General features: G+C 47.3%; 1 protein-coding gene across 6 annotated transcripts; it reads right to left on the minus strand.

Moving 5' to 3' along the window:
• Positions 1–96: 96 nt before the first annotated feature.
• Positions 97–19180, minus strand: KEL (Kell metallo-endopeptidase (Kell blood group)). 6 transcript variants are annotated; one of them, XM_047695999.1, is made up of 20 exons: positions 19055–19180; positions 18643–18730; positions 18192–18339; positions 17715–17891; positions 16123–16247; positions 15774–15795; positions 15649–15697; positions 12698–12776; positions 12419–12598; positions 12041–12189; positions 10885–11014; positions 4447–4557; positions 3192–3290; positions 2874–2951; positions 2338–2438; positions 2051–2161; positions 1836–1903; positions 1452–1621; positions 1067–1162; positions 97–376 (listed from the first exon to the last, which is right to left on the minus strand). In XM_047695999.1, exons 1-20 carry the CDS (start codon positions 19162–19164, stop codon positions 215–217), a joined length of 2253 nt encoding a protein of 750 aa, XP_047551955.1. In that variant the 5' UTR covers positions 19165–19180; the 3' UTR covers positions 97–214. The 6 variants fall into 6 exon arrangements, with proteins under 6 accessions (XP_047551955.1, XP_047551953.1, XP_047551954.1 ...); XM_047695997.1 differs by having other exon boundaries at positions 12698–12760; positions 15649–15795; positions 16123–16244; XM_047695998.1 differs by having other exon boundaries at positions 2338–2432; positions 12698–12760; positions 15649–15795.
• Between the last annotated feature and the right edge of the window lie 1752 nt (positions 19181–20932).

Below are 20932 nucleotides of genomic sequence, written 5' to 3' on the forward strand. Positions count from 1 at the left end.
CTTTTCTTGTGTCTGTGGAACTCTCGACCTTTTCTCTCATTTTTTCTGACTTCTAGACATAGAACATATCAAGAAAGAGTCATTAAGAGATAGGCAGATGCCAAGTGCCAGCTTTTATTTTTGGAAGGGAAAGAGAAAGGCGATTGCCGCCTAATTCTATGGACGGATCAGGGAGACGTTGTGACACCTGATTGAAATCTCTGTGGTAGCCAGGCTACCAGAGTTGGCAGTGGCTAGAGGGGTTCAAGAGGGTACCGTGTGGACAGTGGAAATGTCTGCCAAAAGCTGGGGTGTTGCTGAGTGGCCCATGGACTCGAAGGGTGGGTGGGCTGTGAGGATCCTGGGGCTCCTGGGTGCCAGGCTCCCTACACATCACCTGTGGAGAAAGAGAGGTACGTGTGGGGTAAGGAAAATGGCAGAATCATAGGGTAGATCAGGGTCAGTAGGATGAGGCAAACCAGTGCCAAGGTGGTGACTAGGGATGGCAGAGATGAGAGCAGGGATCAAGCCACACATTTGTTGGTCTCTTGATCTGGCAGGAGGCATGTGGAGGGGGCGGCGCCTGGGCTGTGCAGTCAGACCATCTGTCAGTGACTGAGAGGTGGGGTTTATTGGAAAACCTCTGTGAGAGGGTCTTTCAGCATATTGAGGAATTGGGTGTAGTGTCTTGTTGAGAGAGCATATGGTACTTAGAGGGTGCTGTCAGGTGTGGACCGCACCTGGGGTCTCCCAGTCTCCAAGAAGGACTGGGGTCTGTAGACAGTCTGTTGGAGCCTCATTTTTGAGGAGAAATGAGAGAAGAAAAAGTTGGGCTCATCTCAGAGGGATTTGGCAGTAGAGTTTTTTCTTTATTGAAGGGGGTGCCGAATTTGGTAGAAGAATTTATAGTAAAATGAAAAAATGGCCCCAAGTGGTATGTATAAAAGATGACAGTGGGGACTTCTATGGCAGAGGGTTGGGGCTGTTTGGGAGAAGGAGTTTCAGGGAGGAGCTGTTCTTTAAGCATTAGCAGTAAGGTACTTCTCTGACATGGAGCGAACCGTGCGGGAAGATGGCAGCTGTCTACCTGGGCATAGCTTCGGAAGAAGAGTTGCTGAGGACTGAGGTCCAGGTTCGGCAGGGTGGTCTCCCCATGGTGCCATAACAGCCTTTTGCTGTATGCCTGCATATGGGGGTGGGATGGGAGTAGCCCTTAGTTAGACTCCAGAACCATGGCCATTTGGAAGTCTGAAACCCTACATACAAAACCTAAAACAGTTTGTGGTTTTTGCCCAAGTTCTTTACAGACACACTGGTCTAAGTGAGGAAAAAAATATGAATATCCTAGAAAAGAGGGATTTGTGGGGTAGGAATGGGGATATGAAGAGTAAAAGGCTTTACAGCTATGTTTGCATGAGGGATGGTAGAAGGAATGGCTATTAACAGATCCTGGCTCCAGGGATGGGAGTTACCTGCAGTGCAATGGCCAGCCCCCCAGTGTCTGCAGCATTCTCCAGGAATGTCCGAGATCCATTGAAGGAGGTTCCATTGGGTAAGGGAATGGTCTCATAGTGGTGTTTCATGCATAGCAGCGCCCCCTGTAGGGCACGGGTGTCACAGGCTGGGCAGCCCCCAGGGAGTACTGTTGAAAATGCGGCCAGGTAAAGAAATAGTGAGGCAGCATGTAAGGATGAGTACAAGTGGGCTACCACAGACTGGGCTGGCCCCCAGAAGCATTGCAAAGGGTTCAGAACTGTCCCACCAGGAGCCCACCCTTTCTCCTCCTCACGGCCTCTTTTGGGGCCTTCACCTGGGTTCCCAATGGCCCCACCTCCCAATGGCCCACTGTTACCCACAGAGCTGGTAGAAGATGTGCAACAGCTCATGGGCCATAATGCTGCCAGCAGCGCCAAAGTTCACGGCTCTGGGGAGACAGAGGTTTGTCTTACTCCCAGAGTCCTTCCAATCCAAGTTTTTGACCCCAATTCTCTGACCACAAGTGCCATCCATCATAACATCTGTCCATCAGGCTTGGGAAGTCCCCTGCCCACCCTCAGGGAATAGCCCCTACCTGGGGTAGCCAGGGTGGAAGAATGGCGGTTGGAGGAGTCCAGCTGGGAAGACCACCACATGGTCAGGTATTGAATAATAAGCATTGACCCCCCAGGGGGATACCTGCCACCTATGGGAAGAGCACATATGAACACCATCTCCATCATTTATGGTCCCTCCCACCAGACATGAAGTCCCTCTCAACTACTGTCACACTGTTCCTGTTTCCCCAAGCCCCCATCTTTCCTGCTAATCTTGAATGGGTATCTCTGAGATGCAGGGTCTATGTCTCCCTTGCTCTTATACCTGTGGTAGGGGAAAGACTGCAAGAAGCTCTGGACAATTCTAGCTTGGAGGGATCGGACACAGCTCAGGAAGGACTGCAGGTAGCTGGGTCCAAGCTGTATCTGGGAGGAGGCAGGAAGTGACTCGGATACACAGAGACAAATACAGATGCACACTGACATACCCTGATGGGTACATCTGAACACAGATGGATAAGCCCCGGCATATAGACATCCATAGTACAGTGGAAGGCAGCACAATGACACTGCCACATGTCAGTGCAGACAGGTTTTACACAAATCAGAGCACAGATAAACATGCTCAGGCAAGTCACAAGAATGCATGTGTATATGCATGCACACACACTCAGTGTGACCTGAAAAGGTTCTGCTGTTCTGCTGGCAAGACCCACAGTGTGGATATTCACCCATAAAGCCCAGCCATCACCAGGTCAAGGAAGGGTCAGTTAGGATTGCCCAGGATAAACAGATTATCTGCCACTCAGGTGGGTCAGGGGGCTGAGGACTAATGAGGAGCTGGTAAGGGCAGGGACCCACATCGTTGTATTCCTGTCTGGCCTGTGATGGCTCCAGGGCCCATTCTGGGGCCCCCATCTTCACCTGCAGTTGGGTGACCTGGGGAGAGACACAAAAGATAGAAGAAACCTAGCTACCCCAAGTCGATCAGAGAGAATATCTTGTGCTCACTGCCCTGGTCCCACCTTTTGTGTTGTCACCAGGGTATGTGGGCAGCATATTGGTGTTTACACTTGCCATGTGTCCTTGTGCCTTTGCATTCTCCTCCCACCAGTGTGATCTCTGGGTCCAATACTCAATTCCACCCCTTCTGACTCTTGCATTTCACTCTGAGCTCACCCTGTTCTGGGCCTCTTTCCGGGTATTCTCATCCATCCAGGGAATCCTTCTGAGGCGGCTGATGAGGGCATTCTTGATTGCAGTGAATAATTCCATAGCCTGTGAAGGGGCCAGGATAGAGAAACAGAATCAGGGTCAGCTTCAGTCTGGGGTCTTGCCTGCTGGGCCTCTAAGAAGGGCCTTGGCTCCAAGGAGCTACCAGAGAAGGGGGAAGATCTCTGAGAGAGAAAGCAGGAAGTAATATTAACTAGGTGACTGGAAACCCAGAGCACAGAGATCTGGGGGGACAGAAAGGAGGTGCCATACACAGAAAGGAAATCTGAGAGCTGGTAACTCCTGAGGTCAATAGGGGAGAAAGTTCCTTTCCATGGGAGATCCCAGCCTTCCAGGGGAGGGAGATACCATCCTTACCCTTGGCCAGGTGATCCACTCAGAAAGCAGAGGGAGGAAGAGGACCATCATTCCCTTCCCTGCTCTTGAGGCCCCTTGTCCTCACACTCTCTTAGTTATGGCCGGCATTTCCTTTCTCCATCTTTCTGGGCATTTCAGCTTTCCAACAAGCTGAAGTCTTTCCAGCTTCACAACTGACTGTGTGGTTACTGATTTCCCATCCATCTATCTTCTTGTTTGTATCCTTTCTTGATAGAGGTAAATGGATGACAATATCAGAAGCCTGAGCTCAAATCCTGACTCTATTAACTGGTAGCTGATCTTGGGCAAGTTACTTAACCTCTCTGTGCTTCAATTCTCTCTTCTCTAAAATCAGGATGATATTAGGCATTAAAGTAGTTCATGCAAAGTGCTTACAAGAGTATCGGCCACATGGTAAGCACTCAAAGACTATTCAGTACTCATTCACTTGAACTTTTTAAGATTATATCATTCCATTTTCCTGTCGTTTCCTGTGTTGTTAAGAAATCATAGAGAAACAGGGATTCGTTTAGAGGCCATGGAGTTCAATTTTCTCATTTTATGGTTGAAGAAACACAAGTGCAGCAAAGTTAGGTAACTTGTCCAAATTCCATGCATGTTGTGTGCACTTGTGTCCTGTAGTAAAACTATGTAAATCCTAGGGATGCAGCCTGGCCTTCTTTGACTTCTCTCTCATAGTGTGGTCTCTCTCTCTCTCTCTGTGACTGCCTGACTCCCTGACCATCCCCCAACCACAGAGTAGGGCACAGTCAATAGAATTAGGAGAGAATGATTGGGTAGAAAGGGGTGGAGGGACATGGGCTGGGGAAGAGCCCTCACATACAGCACTTTGGGTGCTCGGGCTGAAGGCCTCACGGACAAACAAGGCTGCCAGAGTAGGCTTGAAGAAGGTTCCTGTATCCTCCACACACTTCATCCATCGAGGGCGGGAAGGCTATGGAGACAAATCTGGAATGAATGGCTCCCATCAAGCATTCTTCCTCATCCACCTCCCTGGGCCTATCTCGTCTAGACCTTTATCCACAGGGGAAGCTCTCTTTCTCTGTCTTTCTGGGTTTGTCTCACTTTGCTCTATCATCCTTTTTGGTGATACACATGGGGCTATTGCCACTTGGTAATAAAAAAGGCTATGTCCTCCAGGATTAGTCTCATGAGCCTGGATTGGGTGAAACATCCTTATTTATTGGCTACCGAATTTGAAAACAAGTTCTTTCAGAGGCACCCTTATGGAGAACAGAAAGGCTCCTGGATAGGAGAGGACTATACAGCAAACCTCTCACCTCAGCAGGTCTGTTGGCCACCCAGTCCCTGCCTGCCACATGCACCATGCTGGTAGCCCAGTAAAGGCTGCCACCCTCCCATGTTTCTTTGCTTAAAATGGAAACTGGGGAAGGTAATCCCTCTTTCCTTTCTGCCACCTTCCCCAACTCTCCAAATGGTTATTGTGGACTATAAGAACTTTGTCTTAAAAAGAAGAAAATGATCAGAGTGAAAATGGATTTTAGACACCATATTGTTTGGTAGGAGAAGGAGACAAAAGAAAAGACTAAACATGAATTCAGAAAACCAAGAAACTTTTGGTCAAATCAGGGAAAAGAGGATGAGATGAAAGACATCGTCAACTTCAAAGGCAGACAGGTGGTTGTACAAAAACTCAGTAGGGGCTTGGCAACTGGGGTGTTCTTAGCATGGGAACAGAAAAATTGACCAACATAAGAGAGAGATGCCGGGAAGGTATTTGTGGGGGTGGGGATGGCTTTGAGGAACCGACCACGAATTGGGCCTAGAGATGACATGAGACCAACTGAGAAACACGCTCAACAGGTCAAGGGTGAGAGAGCTGGCCTAGGGGAAGGCTGAGCTGGGACTCTATAAAAACAGCTAATATGCAAATTTGGGGTAAGCAGGGATGAAGTCACAAGACTTCATTCCTGTAACTTATTTACTCCTCTCAGATCTCCTTGCAGGGAGGTAGTTAGGTTGCCACTATGCTTTCTGGTACCAAGATTGGAGAGAGAGTTTAAGGGGCTTCCCACAAGAGAGGAAACAAAAAGGGAAGGCCAGTATTGTTGTCATTGAAGAAGACACTTTGGGGTCTGCCTATTTTGACCTTCACCATTTTGAAGGTTGCTCCAGACCCAGTTGCCCACATTTGTGTGTTCTTGTCCCCTCTTGCGAGGATAAGGACTCAGCCACTCTCTACAGCATATTGGCTGCAGCTCCAAAACACAAACGTGCACAGTGAAGATGAGCTGAAAGAGAACCTGTGTCTGACAGCCATGACTGGGTCAAGGCAGGCTCGGCTGGTGGCCTTCAGTGACTGTCCATCCCTCACCGGCCTCCTGATGACAGGCGTGGATCTGAGACTGACTTTCATCAGGCTGTTGGGGAGCATGGGGGAGGTAGCGGCCACCCCCAGGGCGGCAGCAAGCACATCAGCCTTGAGCTTGGTTGATCTGCCTGACCTTTCCACACCTCTTCATTCTTGAGTTGTTTCCTGATCCCTTTTGCTAATGCCTGTCCATTTTTCCAACAGCTTTAGCCTCCTCCATGCCTGTCCCTATAGCTTAGGCCCCAGCAGGGTCTGAACCGGTTCCTGGAGAGCATAGATGCCACCCGAGACTACCCATCGCTAAGCCCTGCAAAACTCTGGGATTCCTTTTGTCACAGTTGTGCTGGATCACATCTCCCATGACCAGGAAAATAACTTCCAGAATCTATAAATAAATGCAGGTCTTGGGGTGGAAGTTGACAGGTTATATATTTGTCTACTGGGGGTTCTGAGTATCTGAGCTGTCTCTCAAGACATGGAAGGATAGAGCATACTATATATATATTAAAAATAGAGAAAAAGAGGGGCACCTGGGTGGCTCAGTCAGTGGTGTCTGATTCTTGATTTCAGTTCAGGTTCATGAGATCAGACTCCACTCTGGGTGTAGAGCCTACTTAAAACTCTCTCTCTCTCTGTTTCTATCTCTCTTCCCCTCCCCCCACTCTCTCTCATGTGTGCTCCCTCTCTCTAGAAGAGAGAGAGAGAAAGAGAGGGAAATATAGTGGGAACAATCATTGCCAAAATAAAAAAGATGGAAGAAATACTTCAAGCTCAAGATAATGAAGCCCAGTACATTAGTTTTAGGGAACAGAAGATAAGCTACAGATATAACCTTAGAACTACAAATAATCATATTTAAGAAATAATAGAAATCAAAAGAAAATTCTAGGAATCTGAAGGGAAGCATAAATTTTCTTAATTTGCCATAGAGGGAAAGTAAATTTTAGAAATTATACACCAGCCAGGAATCCTTAATGTTAATTTTGACACCAAATTCTAGAATAAGTCATTAAGCCAATCATTTCTGAACACTTGAGAAACAGCATATAACTACTAAGGGATCACTAAAGACAAATAATGCCACAATAATAACAATTTTTCTGGTTAAAACTTCACCAAACTAGGAAAACCCAGAGACCAGGAGTCACAGACTCGATAAGGGCCAGTGGTGGGGTAACTGAGAAGCAGCTGGAGTCAGACCCATGGGGCATAGAGGGACTAGGGTCAATGGGCAGAGCATACCCAGGCTGAATAGAGCTGCCTTACTCAGCCCCTGTCACTTGTGACCCCTGAGGAACGTTAGCTCAGGGTTGCTTCAGTTTCATGCTTACCACATGTGCACTCAAAAATGCTGGAGATGTGACTACTATCGTGCCATCTCCTAATTTTTGACTGCTGGTGATTAGCTAAAAGATTGTCAAAAGCTTTAAGGCCAAGAAAACACATTGATTGTCCAGATTCATCTTCAAGGAACCACCACAATACTATCTCTGAACAGAGAATTCAGCATTTACTAAATGTGGATTATTAACCCCTGCACTTTGGTTACACAAACCATCCCTGGGAGAGTAATACCAGCCTGCCCCCTCTGCCTGCATTGCTTGGGAGATCTAATGAAGCACCACATCGAAAGCACTTTGTAAACCTTAATGTACCCCTTCACTGTGTTGCCATTGGTTTCATGGAGGCCTTTGGGTAAACCATAAACTAAGACCTTGTGAATGAGATGCAGAAATCTGTGTTGGAAGATAATATAATTGCATGGCTTCTTAGCGGGCTGAACCATATTGAAACCTCGGTAACCATTGACTCCAAGTTCACATGAGCTTCCCCGACATCCTACCAAAAACCACAACATGCTCCCCACCTAGCATGCCATTTCGCTCTTTCCTGATTTCTTTCTCTGTAATACTAATTGCCACCGAACATATTTTATTTCCTTAGTTTATTGTCTTTCTTCCTTCACCAGAATATCAGTGTCTGAGGGCAGGGGCTTTTGTCTTTTGCCTATGTGGTATCCCAAGGGCAGAGAGAAGTGTCTGGCACATAGTAGGTGCTCAGTAAATATTTTTGTTGCATAAATGAATAGATGACTTTATAGCTAGGTCTTCAGTGACCTGACCTGCTGCTCTTCCTTCTTTGGTATTTTAATCATAGTCTAAATGAAGATACGCTAAATAAAGCTGCAAATGACCAACAATGGGAAGGGAAAGGTAATACAACAGAGGACTGGAACAAAGGCTAAAATCACCTGAACAAATCAGGATGTTGGGCTGAATATAAAGAGTTCACTCCACAGGTATAATTGTGACGTTCTGCTTTTACTTCCCCAAATTCAGCTTCTCAAGTTTAATAAGAGGAAGACCTGGTTTAATGGCCATTTCATTGACGGTATATTCAAAATCATTCAACAAAATATGGCCAGTTAATAAGACCTCATATTACTGAATTGGGATTCTATAAATTAGAATTCACTCCAAAGAATATGGTTAGAAATCCGCAATTAATAACCATTAGATGAAACCATGAATTTTGGTCTTATCAAGACCAATGGGTTGGTGGTGTCTGACTCCCTCCTCCTCCTCACAGCTCACATCCATCACAGCACCTGTTGCTTACCTTCCAAATACATTCTTTTGAAACATAAAAATAGATCAATCTTTCTGTAGGCCTCCATTTCATGCCGAGAAAAGCCAAATCTTTCCAGTGGCCTACTGGGCCCCCTCCATCCCTCTCTGATTTCCTCCCTTTGGCTCTTTGTGCCAGCAGCAGCAGGCAGAACCTTCCATGCATGCCTCACCATCTCTTCTCAGCCAGAACCACAGGGGATCCCTTATGTGGCCCCAAAGCTTAGCCAGCCTGCTCCATACCTTGTCCAATGAAGTAATGTCCATTTCTTTGCCAGAAAACACTTTCAACTCTCTAGACAACTGCCTCTATCCTACGTCTAGCAGGGAGATCCCACTGCCAATCCAACCTTCCCTTAGGTCTCCCTCTTGGGAAATCTGAGGGTTTGTCATGTGACCCAGGGTCTTTCTGGAACGCAGCTACACCCATTCATTTACTCTGCATGCAGCTGTTTTTGTGCTACAAGGGCAGAGCTGGGTGGTTGCAACACAGACCATATGGGCCACAAAACCAAAAGTATTTACTATCTTGACCTTTGTAGAAAGAATTTTCCAACCCATTTTATGTTTTCCTACTCACTGATTTCTCAATCCTACATAGTATGTAATTAAAAACATGGCCTCATGAGATGGACAGGTCTGTTTTGGGGTCCATTTCTTCATCTAATGAACTGGTCTGGGGAAATCTACTTCCCCTTTCTAAGGACCTCAGAGTGTTTGTGAGGGTTAAGTAAAATCACCCACGCTAAGTGTTCCAAGCAGTGCCTGACATACAGTAACACTCACTGTTCATTAGCTATTATTCTTATTCTACTTGTTGGTAGAACTTGAGTCAGCTTTCAAGCTCAAGGACAGCTATAATCCTAATGGTATATGAGGATGGACATAATGGATATAAAGGATGTATGTAAGTATATAAAGGATGGCAACTTTAGCAATCTGTAAGCCTTCTAAGTTCTTCAAGTGTGATTTCAGTGTTGGCACACCTATATCCTTCAAGAAGTACCATCAGACCATAGCTCTGGGATTGACAGAAGGCTGTTTGTTGCCAGGGACTTTGTAGCAATGTCAACTAAGAGGAGTTGGAGTTCTGTCTGCTTCATCTGTGTCAAGAGAAAGGCTGGGTAGAAGCTTCTTGGGGACTTGCCCATCTGAGTGAAAGTCCTAAAGAGGAGTGTTTTGTCATTGTTGTTTTTATTGGTTTGTTTTGTTTTATTCTTACCACAGTGATTAAGCACAGACCCTCAAGCTAGACTACCAGAATTCAAATCCTAGCTGTACCAACTTACTAGCTGTAATATTTTGAGCAAGTTACTTAGATTTTGTGCCTCAATTTCCCCATCATAAAATAGGCATAGATGATATGCCTACCTCAGGAAATTCTTCAGAGAATTAAATCAGTTCATACATATCTAGAGGGCTTAGAAAAATATCTTACTCCCAATACTCAATAATGACATCACAGTCCCTATGCATTTCATACATTTCCCCTCTCTGAACTCCACAGATGATTCAGGTCACCAAAGCAGTGAATTTCTTCAAGCCACAGAAATGGTCCACAAATTACTAAGAAAAAGAAACCCCAGTGATTTTCAAGATTACACTGAGGCCCTGATTGAGGTTGGAGCATTTCTAATGTTCTAGACACCTTTGCTTGCATTTGGATGTGTCTGACCTAAGGTTCCAAAGTTCTTGGTAAAAGAGTGTCTCCACATCTTATGTGACATAAGAGACCTGGATTAGTGTGTTTACGACACAGCCACCACCTCACATATATCAGGATCTGGACCACAAAGCCCATGCTGTGGCCCAGCAGATCCTAATAGATGTCAGGGATGAAATCTTTGTGAAGCAGACTTGAACATCAAACACTATAATCACCTAGATAGAGGAAAGACCACTGCTTGCTACTCATGTCTTGCATCCCAGTGAATCCTAAGCTTTAAGTCCATGTCCTCATATCACAGAGCTCTGGATAACTAGACATATAGTTTAAAGGTCATGACAAAGGAAAAGCAATTGTTGATCATTTTAGAGTCTTGTATTTGCACCTTAGTACTCTGCCAAAGGCCATGAAAATAGCCAGATGTGTGTAAATATATGGTACTCAGCATCTCAGTCCTCAGTATAAGTACCATATGCTCAAACTGTCTGCGTCTATGGAAACACTAGACATTGCAGGGCACTGCCATCATGCCCTCATGCCCTCTCCCTGGGAGAGACATGCCAACATTTATCCCTTAAAATGGCAAATGTTCCTTTAGCCCCTATTATGGGAAAATTCATTCCTTTGTCTCCTCACCATAGGTGGTCTTTCGGTCAGCTCCCCCAGTTTCTGGATCAATGATCTGCGTGCCTCTTGGAATTTACTGTCCAGGGCTGGAGAAAGGGTCCTCACCAGCCCCAAGATCATATGGCTCTGCAGAAAGTCTCTGAGGAAGGAAAAGAGATGGATACATACACCCATGGCTCTGGGGGTACCTTGAGAACAGCCTCCCTTGTGTAGTCACCTTGATACTCCCGGGGGAAGGCCCCTCTCTTCTGTAGCTATAGAAAATAAAGGCTTGACCTTGGGATAAATCAAGAAAAGCTTTCCTTGGTGTGAGTTGGAGAATGGTAGTAGAAGGAACTAGATGCAGAGATGACTTCTCAAGTTGCAGGGAGGGAAGGGTCTGAGCTAGAGGAAGACTGGACTTAAAGAATCTAACCAGCAGATTCATCTACTTCCACAACCAAGAAATCTCAGTTCACTTTACATCTGATTTGTAACCATATATAAACTTGCTCACACCCACAAGAATGGCCCTTGGCTTCCTTCACAAAGAATTTCTAGAATTTGCTGCCACTGAGTTACTATGAAAAAGAGCCTTAAACCTAAGCCCCCAGAAGGAAGCTACTGTCTTCAGGTAGTGGCCACCCAGGCACTGGGGATGGCAGCCCAACACAGAGCCTTACCCATAAGGGCCTCATAATCCTTCACAGCTGAGAAATGGCCTCTCCCCTAGCTTTTTCCCCAAAGAATCCCCAGCCTTCACCTTATCCAACCACTGGCCTCATGTGCCTCTACCTCTTGCCCACACCTCCCAGCTGCTAAGACACACATGCCTTCTGTCTCTAGTGACTGGTCTTCTAGCATCTCCTATAGCTTAGAGGCTCTTCACAGGATGGGTTCTACTCCCAGTAAACCCTGTATCTTGCTGGGCACCTGTACACCTCATTTCATGTGTGTTTTTGCTTAACTGTGCCCCCCAAGCCTCTCATATCTCCTGTTCCCTCCATTCCCTCTTGGGCCATCCACCCCAATTATTCTCTGCCCTTTTGTGTCCAAGGGTCCCTTCCAACTTCCTGGGAGGACCTTACCAGCATGCATTTTCCATAATCTTCTTCGTCTCTGAGGCCTCCTGGCCCTAGACATTTTCCATTTCCCTTATACTTCCCCAATCCCACCTGAGGCAAACCTGTGATTCGACAGCTGCTCTTCCACCAGTTGAGACATGTTTTTCAAATACTCCAGGTCATGGACCAAGAGAAGCTGGGAGGGGCTCAACGGCATTGGCGTGAATGTTGCTTGCAAGCAGGACAACCAGTCGATGGCAGGAGCCATTTCCTTAGAGGAGGGACACAAAGGCTAAGGGGGATGGGATTGAAGGGGATGGTTCTCCTCCCTCAGGGTTTGACAGGGAGTGGGGAGGTGGATTGTTGGGGAAAGGGATGGAACCAGGAAAGTTAGGGATGAGAAGGAATTAAGGAATGAGGAAAAAGGAGATCAGGAGAACAAGAAAGTTTGGGAGAGAAGCCCTTGTGCCCACCCTCCTCCAGTCCCTGGTTCAAGGCACCTGCAGTTGGTCAATAGTCAAGAGCTTTCCCTGTGCCCGCCGCTGCTCCAGGGGCCTTAGAAACTGAAACAGCTGCGAGGTAATGGAGATGGATAGGTAGGCATGTTCTTGCACTTTGTTTGGTTCTCCTCCCAGCAAGGTTCCCAGCTGGTTCAGGTAAGTCACGTATTCCCGCACAATCTGGGGAAGGGGCAACCTCAGTCACAGCCATCAGAGGCCCCTGCCTTTCTCTGAATATCAGAGGTCAGGACCTGAGCTTTGTCCATGGAGCCATCTTACCTGAGCATAGATCTTCTGTTCCTGCTCTTGCTTGAGGGGAACATCAAACTCTGGCTGGTCTATCTGGACACAAGAGATACTGGAGAGAAGTAGGGAGCATGGAGGAAGGAGAGGACAGGTGTGGGGAGAAGGGGAATATACCACAGAAGATGGCCTCAGGACACAGAGAAGGAGCAAAGAGGACAAAGAAAGGGAGGGGTTTGGGCCAGGAAGCATGGGGGGAAAGAGTCTAGACATAGAAATGTCAAGACAGGGTGGGTATTTCAACCAGTTTAGGGGTGTTCAGCAAGAGAGAAGCATACTAATCCATGTCCTGAAGGAAGCCATCCCCTGTACTAGGGCCAGGTCTAGAGTTAAGGAAGTGAGAAAATGTCTCAGGCACAAGATTTAAGAGGTACTGAAAATGGTAATCAAGATAAATATTCTAATTGGTGTTTTTTAAATAAAAATCAATGCTAAAATCTATGCTGACTAAAAGATCAAATCTTTGTTCATCAAAGATTTTTTCCTGAAAATCTAAAGTGTGTTTTTTATCCATTTTGAAGAAAAATTAAAGATTTTTTTTTTAAAGTCTGCAATAAGATTTTTGGTCCATTTTGTGAAGAAATAATCTCTTCAAAAAATCCGCAATGAACAAAAATTTGCTATTTTGTTTATCATGGATTTTTGCATTGGTTTTGATTTTTTTTAATTATTAAAATATTTACTTTGATTGCTGTTTTTGCTAACCTCTTTGATTTTGTGCACAGGTAAGTGCCTCACTTACCTCATCTGTCCTCACCTTAGTCCTTGCATGTCCTTGATTCTGTTCTGAAGACCTTTGCTCCCACACTTTTGCCTTTTTTTGCTCCAACTTCAATATCCCGCTCCCACTTCAAGCTTTCCCCATCTTGAAAAATCTTTCACATGGCTCCTTTGTCACATTTATGTCCACATTTTGAAGAACTAAAAGTCATCTCTGTCCCTGCTTCAACTCCCTTACCTTCCTTTTAAACTCTGTACAATCTGTCCATTTCTAAAACCGTTTTGATATTCTCTTCTAGAAGCTTCCCAATGGTGTCTTCTCATTCTTCATTCTCTGAGGTCAGAAATCTCTGGAACCCATGATGATCCGTCCCTCCTGAGATGCTCCTCCCCTGTCCTCTGTACCTCAGCCATGCTGGTCTGACTCCTCCTCCCTGCCCCCAGGCTCCCATGGGGGTGATCCCTCCGCAGTCAATTCTACCTATTTTTCCCCTCAGAGTCCATCCAGTCTCCAGTTGATGGTAACCATCCTCCTCCCACTCACAGCACATCAAAACTGTGGGGTCATTTTCCAGTTTCTCCATTTTCTGCATTTACATTCAGTCAGTCACCAAGTCCTCTAGAAGCACCAGGGACCATCACCACGGGGATGAAGTTGCCTAAATCTTCATGCCTGGCCTTTCCTTTCCATTTTAATTCCTCACAATCATCTTAGTTCAGAACCTACAAATTGTTCCTCTAGACTCCTCAACATCTCTAGGTTGACCTCTGAAATCACTGTTTCTGCTTAAGTACAATGCACAACCCTGATATTTGAAAGGACCCAGCAGCATTTTTGTTTTGTTTTTTTTTTTTTTCTATTAAGTCAAAGTGATTGCCTCCATCTGACTTCTGAGGCCGGGAATCATCAGGCCCAAACTCAAGTCTTCAGTCTTGCTCTTATCTATCTCCCACCACATCTCACCCCTCCCCCAAACCCTCTGTTCCACAAATCAGCCTTCTCACTGACCCCACAGAGGAGTCACACCATTCAGCCTCTTCTCTTAGCTCAGGACTTTCCAGAAACCCTCCTGATGCCCTTAGCTTCACCTTCACCTTTGTGATTGAACCATGTTTCAAGTCTCAGCTCACATTCTCCCCTTTTTGGGACATTCCTTACTCACTGCAGATCTTAACTGCTCCTTAAAGGCCACACAGGTTAAACTCCTGAGCATACCCTTTAGAACAGAAATTTAGAATGCCTCATGCTGGTTAATGACAGCTTTTCTTATATATTCATCCCCACATAATTCTGTGGAATTTGTGAGAGCAGGAGTCAAATAGATTGCATTGCCCACCACAATATTGATACCTTCAACATTTTTATTTATTTACTTGTTTAGAAAGCACCTGTTGTGGGTCTCTGGCTGCCAGGCCTTCTACTAGATTCTGGGGAACAGAAATGAACAAGTTGTGGTCCTGTTCTTCAGGGGTTCATGGTCTTTAACATGGTGTTCAATGATGAGAGTTTGGGAAGTGGAAGGACAAAGGGGTCTACCTAACTCATAGCTGGGGTGTCAGTGAAGTCTGCCTGGAAGAGATAAAGATCAAATCCCGTGTTTTAAAAATACGTGAGTTTTGTAGGCTGAGCTTAAGGGGTTGGGGAGTAGTGTTGCAAGCAAGGGAGTCATCTATTCAAAGAATTGAGGAATAGTCCTGAAGCTGTAAGTTAGCATGGCTGGAGGTTTAAGGGGGACAAGACTGGAGAAGTGTGTAAGGGTCAGATCATAAAAGGACTTGCAAGGTTTTGTTAAGGATTAATAACTAAATTGTGATGACCTGGTGAGGCATTGGAGGCATGTACACAGAGACAATAGCATAATTAGCTCTTGGTTTAGAAAGGTCCCTCTAGCAAGAATGAAGAGCAGATACGAGGAGAGTGATGCTGAAGATAATGTGGTTAACTAAGAGGCTGTAGGGGTAATCCAGATAAGCAGTAAGAAGATAGGAACTATGTCTGTCTTCTCCCAACTGGCCCTACTACTCCTTTCCCTGATTTCACCTAGTGTCCCTGGTGTCCCATCAATAATTTTCCCTCAAGATAGGGATCTTTCCTACATTGCACATTTGTCCTCTCTCTTCAGCCCACGAACTTCCACTAGGAGATGCTAGGCTAGAATACCAAGTGGGCCCAGGTCTTACTGCATTTTTGCCAATGCATCCCTCACCTGGATGACTGGCGTGTATGGAGGGGTGGGACGAGGTTGTAGATAGGCTCTGAAGAATGGAAAATAACCATACTGACTCATCAGAAGTCTCAGAGTTCGGTTAAAGTCTAAGGAAGTCCAATTACCGGAGATTCGCCAGCCTCCAAGCTGGGAAGCAGAGAGACAGGGCTCAGTATAGGGTGATAGCCTGGGAGACCTGCCGCCCCCTTCCTCAGACACCTGCTACTTCTCACCACTACTCTGAGTGCTTGGAGCCCTTGAGGCTCCACCTCTATCCTTCTTTCTCTACCACACCCAGGTCCTCATGCTTCCAAAGAGTATTGCTATTTCCATCTCCCTCCTGGAACTTGGAGATCCCTAGGAAAGAGACCCCCCTCCCTTTCTAGAAAAAAAAAAAAAAAACGGGGAGCAGCCCTGAGCATACATTGATCCTATGTGTTTTGTATCTAGAAATGTTAATGTCCTGGGTCTCACCTCCTCAATGACTTGTCTGAGGGGGGCAGCCCCAACAGCTTCGATGGCATCTGTGTCCATGCAGGACCTGTAGAACTGGAAGGCTTTCTCCTCTCCAGAGCCCAGGTGCCAGGAACCTGGGGCTTCTAGAAAGGAAGCATGAGAAAATTAGAGGAGTAGAGAGCTGAGAAGGGGGTCAAGAAAGGGGACTCCCAGGGAAATGGATGAAAGGGGAGGAACACGGGGATGTGGACAGGTGGGATGATGGGAGGGCTGGATTGGCTCGGTGGGAGAGCAGGTGCAGGGAGAGGGAGTGTGGGGAAGACTGAGAAAAATAAAGGAGACACTAAAGAGAATCAGGGAGGAAAAGACACAGGAAAGAAGGAAGAGACAAGAACACCTAGGAGCACCTATGGGTACAGGAGAAAGGATGCAAAGGGAAAGCAGGAAGGAGGTGAGTGAAGAGATTAGAAAAATTGGGAAACCAAAGAACATTGAGGGATTGGAGGGAGGGAAATCATCTGGAAAGTTTTAACAAGGAGACGAAACAGGGTCCAGGCCCTCGCTTGGGACTCCAGGAAACAAGCAAACATATGGCAACAACCCAAAGACATATTTTTGGAATCAGCCACTCTGTAATACCTGCTGCCTGTCCCTCAGCCCCCGATACCCTTCACTCTCTTGTGGGCAATAGCATTCATCCTGAGCGTACATTTTCTTTTCATCTCTGGGCCTTAACTGGAAGCATGGCCCCTCTACCAAGGGAAGGCCAGCCTCCATTTTTTCTCCATCAATAGGAGGGCAGAGGGATATATTCACGTGTCCCAAATTCCAGTGGATACAGCCCACACTCCCTTGGCCACCTTACACTGGAAATGCCTGCTTTCTGTACCCCATCTTATTCCCCATCCTCACCACCATCCCCCAACTTTCAACCTCCCAGATGGCCGCAGCTCCTTTCCCAGACTTCTCCTGTCAGTCTTTTGTCTTCTCCACACATAGCCTCTTCTCTACCCCCGGGGCTTTAGGTGGGTCCTCTCCTCTACACCCTTTGTACCTGTCTGGATCCATTCCCTGACACACAGCGAGATACTATCCTCCCCACACACACACTTCTCACCCCACTGGCCACATTATCCCATCCGGCCAGCCCCAGGATCCCCCTTTTTCCAGGCCCAAGGTCCAAGGTCCAAGGTTTCCATGGAGAACAGGAGATAATGGTGAGAGGGGGCCAGGAAGTGCAGGGAAGGAGAGGAAGATACTGACCACTGATGGGGCTCTAGAAGACAGGGTTGGCGGGGGCTGGCGACTGGGAGTGATGGACACATGAGCTTACGTGCAGCAGGTGGTGAGGGGATGCAAGTGGGGAAGGTCCCAGGCATAGGAGAGAAATTGAACATTTAGGGGCAGTAACAAGGGGAGAGCTTGAAGAGAATGCAGTAGTCATGGGCAAGCAGGAAAGGGAAGATGATGAGAGGGACGGGAGAGAAGGGGGGAGGTACTGAGGAGCAAGCTGCAGTGACAGAGAAGCCACCAGCTGTCCCACAAGCACACAGGTTTGGGACAAGATAGTAATAGGCTCAGAGCCACCCACTTTGCCCAAAGGGCCTCACCCAGTATTCTCCGAAGTCGGCTCTTATTCTCCTCTGCAAGAGCCTGGAAAGAATAATCGGTCCCTTTGGCCTGTCCACAGGCAAAGCTGAAGAAATCGGTGCAGGGGGCCACACTGGTGTTTCCAGAGGCCAGGTAACGAGCCAGGAGATCCCAACACACAGGAGTCGTACAGGGGCCTGTGGGGAAACGCTCAGAACTGGGAGAAGGAGAGAGGGAAAGAGAAAGGGACAGGGCTCCCCCAAGGGGCTAGGTAAAGGAATGCCTGGTAAAGAAAGGGGAGAGGGACCCTGTGAGGAAGCCAAGACCAGGAGCAGATGGGGAGGAAGAAGTTGGGAAGTGGGGAGAGAGGAGTGGGTCAGGTAGGGTAAGTGGTGAGTAAGTCCAAGGGCACAAAGCCTCGGGGATGCCGGCAGGCAGAGGCTGCCCCCTGATGAGGAAGGGCTGACTAGGTTGGGGGCTTCCAGGATCATGCTTACGAGGGCCACAGCTCCGGAAGATGTACACCAAAAGCACAGAGAAACCAAGGAGCACACTGAAAAGCAGGCCAGCCATTAGCACCCGCTTGACCACGGACCACTGTCCACTGGGTTCAGTGGCAGTGGGCAGACTTTCTTCTGGAGATCTCTGTACAGGCAACCAGGAAGTGAAAACCCCAAGATGGAGGGCATTGGGAGAGAGGGGTGAGGAAGAGAAAGGGGAGAGGAAAGAGAAAGGAAAAGTTAGTGCCAGGGCCCCTTTGTAGAGAGATCATTCTCCTCACTCTCCCTAAACCCAGCCCTATTTGGACCCCTGGGAGATGCACAAACGAGAAATGCCACCTGTTCTGGGTAAGAACCAAGTAGGCTGTGAAGGGTTAGAGTTTGTGGGATGTCAGAGCTGGAAGGGATGTCATTCATCTGCCCCACAAGGGTCAAGGAGGGCACTTACCTCCTGGTTCCGGGGAGGTCTCATTCCACCTGCCCGGCTCATTCCCCCGGCCCGGGTTCTTCCCCACTCTGGTCTCCACCCTCCTGAACTGAGGAGGATGGAGGGGAGAGAAGCTAGTTCAGGAAGGGGGTGCATTAAAGAGAGTTATATCAGGTCGTTTTGACGCTTCCTGTCACACAGGCGCTATCATCCAGGGCAGTGTTCCCAGAAGGGCTTCGGAGCGGGCCCCTCCCCTGGATGCACCCCTGCTTTCCTCCCTCTCTGGATACCTCCCTCTCCTTTCCAGTTTCTGCTCTCCAAGCCTCATGTTCCCTCCTCTCTCCTGGGGGGCACAGCACTCGCACACAGGGCCATCCACCCCCACCCTGGCCATCTGACCCCAGAAGGGAACAGTTTTCTCCAGGGGACTTGCCCTCTCTCAGTCCTCTCTGGCTCCCAGAAGCTTCCTGGTTCTGCTCTAAGTGCTGAGTCTGAAAACAGGTTCAGGAAAATGGCCTCCCTCCTACCCCCACCCCAGTTCATTTGTCCTGGAGAGGGGAAACTTCTGCCGCTTGACCCTCCTGTCCCCATACTCATGCTATTGGCCTCTGGGTGGAGTCTGTTTATCAGCCCAGAGACACCCACACCTCTCCTCCTCCTTTATCTCAGCTTCTCAGGGGGAGGCGAAGGGAGGGAGTCTTCACTCCAGAAGCAATCTTGCTCTTGGGTGGCTCCTCTTGTCCTGGTCTATGCCTTTGCTCAAGGAGTTTTTTTATTTCTGGAATATTATTTCTTCACTCCTTTCTCCTATGATTGAAATCTTCTGGATCCTTCAATTCTCAGGTAAATGCCACCTTGGCCAGGAGCTCTCACAGCTCCTGGGAATGTTTGATGGCTCTCAGGGTATGTCAGAACTCTGCTGTTTGCAGGCAGAGCAGTGCACAGCCAGGAGTCCCTGATCTGCTAATTATTAGCCCTGTGACAATAAACAAGCCACTTAAATTCTCAAGCAGGTAAGAAAGTTTTATCATCTAGAAAATGAGTGTAATATTTGCCTTGCCCACCTCATGGGAGCTCATACCGTCTGCAAAGAATGAGGCATTACTGAGTCTTTCATTCTCTGTTGTCTCCCACAGGTGGTTGCATCTTCATCTCCCTAGTGATTGAAAATCTTTAGTAGCAGGGACGGTGTCCCTTTTTCTTTCATGTCTACCTAAGATGGTTTATAGATATTTATAGGAATGAATTGCATTCCAAGCCAGAAACTCTCTCTCCCACATCACATTGAGGTCTTCCCCTGCGGTCACAGTGAGCTCATTTCTGAGAGACGGTATTTCACGTCTGTCACCTGTTTTCCCATCCCAGGCAAGATAGGATAGTCACACTAATGATACCTCTGCAGTATTTCCTGCCCACATCAGTGTTGTGTTATGGTGCATTGGTTGGGATGGGGGTAAGTCTCCCCGTCTGTGGTTAGTGAAGTGGAAAAAGCCAGCATGCCGATGGAGACAGGAAAGTCATGGAGAAAAGTTAGCGCTTTGGGCACCACAAAAGGAGAGACTGAAGTCTTCTGAGGACAAATCTAACGTGACAAAAATAGTATCTGTGTAAAGCTGGCGCAGTACTGGGGATCTGGATTGATGAGATGAGAGACAAGAGACACATTGGTCCTTGGGTGGTATAAAGAATAATGAAGTGAAGGCTTGGCCCAGGTTGATGGTAGAGGGGATATAAATACATGGACAGAAAAATTTTATGGGAGGGAACAATGTCATGGAAGTTGATGCAGTCAGGGAGGAGGGAGTGGGTATAACAGTCACAGGTGGGCTTAATAATTTGTTTCTGGATGACCAGGAAAACGGCAATGCCAATGGTAGAAAGTGGAATCGTGGTTAAGGGCTGCTGTAGGAATCATCTTGAGACCAAAATGATGACTTGGGATTTTAGAGGTTTTCAGTCTGTTTGGATACAAATCGGTTGTACCTTCTTTTTGTACCTTCTTCTTCCCTTCCCTAGATGATCAACCTTGAACTTCTAGCTTCCCTGACTCCATTCCCCTCCCCATTCCTTTCCTATCCAGTCAAGCCATCTGGGCTGAAGTTTCTCTAGGAAAATGGTAGTAGGGACAATTCAGATTAGATAAGAGCTGGTTGAGGCACAAATGTGCTGTGTTACATGAGCCCCGTGAACAGGCACTGTGGCCTGGACTTAGTGTCTCTCCTAGAAAAGCTGAGCCAACCAAGAAGATATGGCAACACGGTTGCCAGCCTGCCCCTCCCCACCCTGCTGCCTCCTGGAGGCAAAGTCGTCT

The sequence above is a fragment of the Lutra lutra genome, chromosome 11 (assembly GCF_902655055.1).
Source record: "Lutra lutra chromosome 11, mLutLut1.2, whole genome shotgun sequence".
NCBI classification, from domain to species: domain Eukaryota; kingdom Metazoa; phylum Chordata; class Mammalia; order Carnivora; family Mustelidae; genus Lutra; species Lutra lutra.

Coding starts and splice junctions, on each gene's coding strand:
- KEL (XM_047695996.1), bottom strand. CDS start 19,164: ATGAACTGGGGTGGGGGTAGGAGGGAGGCCATTTTCCTGAACCTGTTT. Junction 1,904..2,050: donor TTCCACCCTGGCTACCCCAG/GTAGGGGCTATT, acceptor CTGTCTCCCCAG/AGCCGTGAACTTTGGCGCTG. Junction 377..1,066: donor TCTTCCGAAGCTATGCCCAG/GTAGACAGCTGC, acceptor CTTTCTCCACAG/GTGATGTGTAGGGAGCCTGG.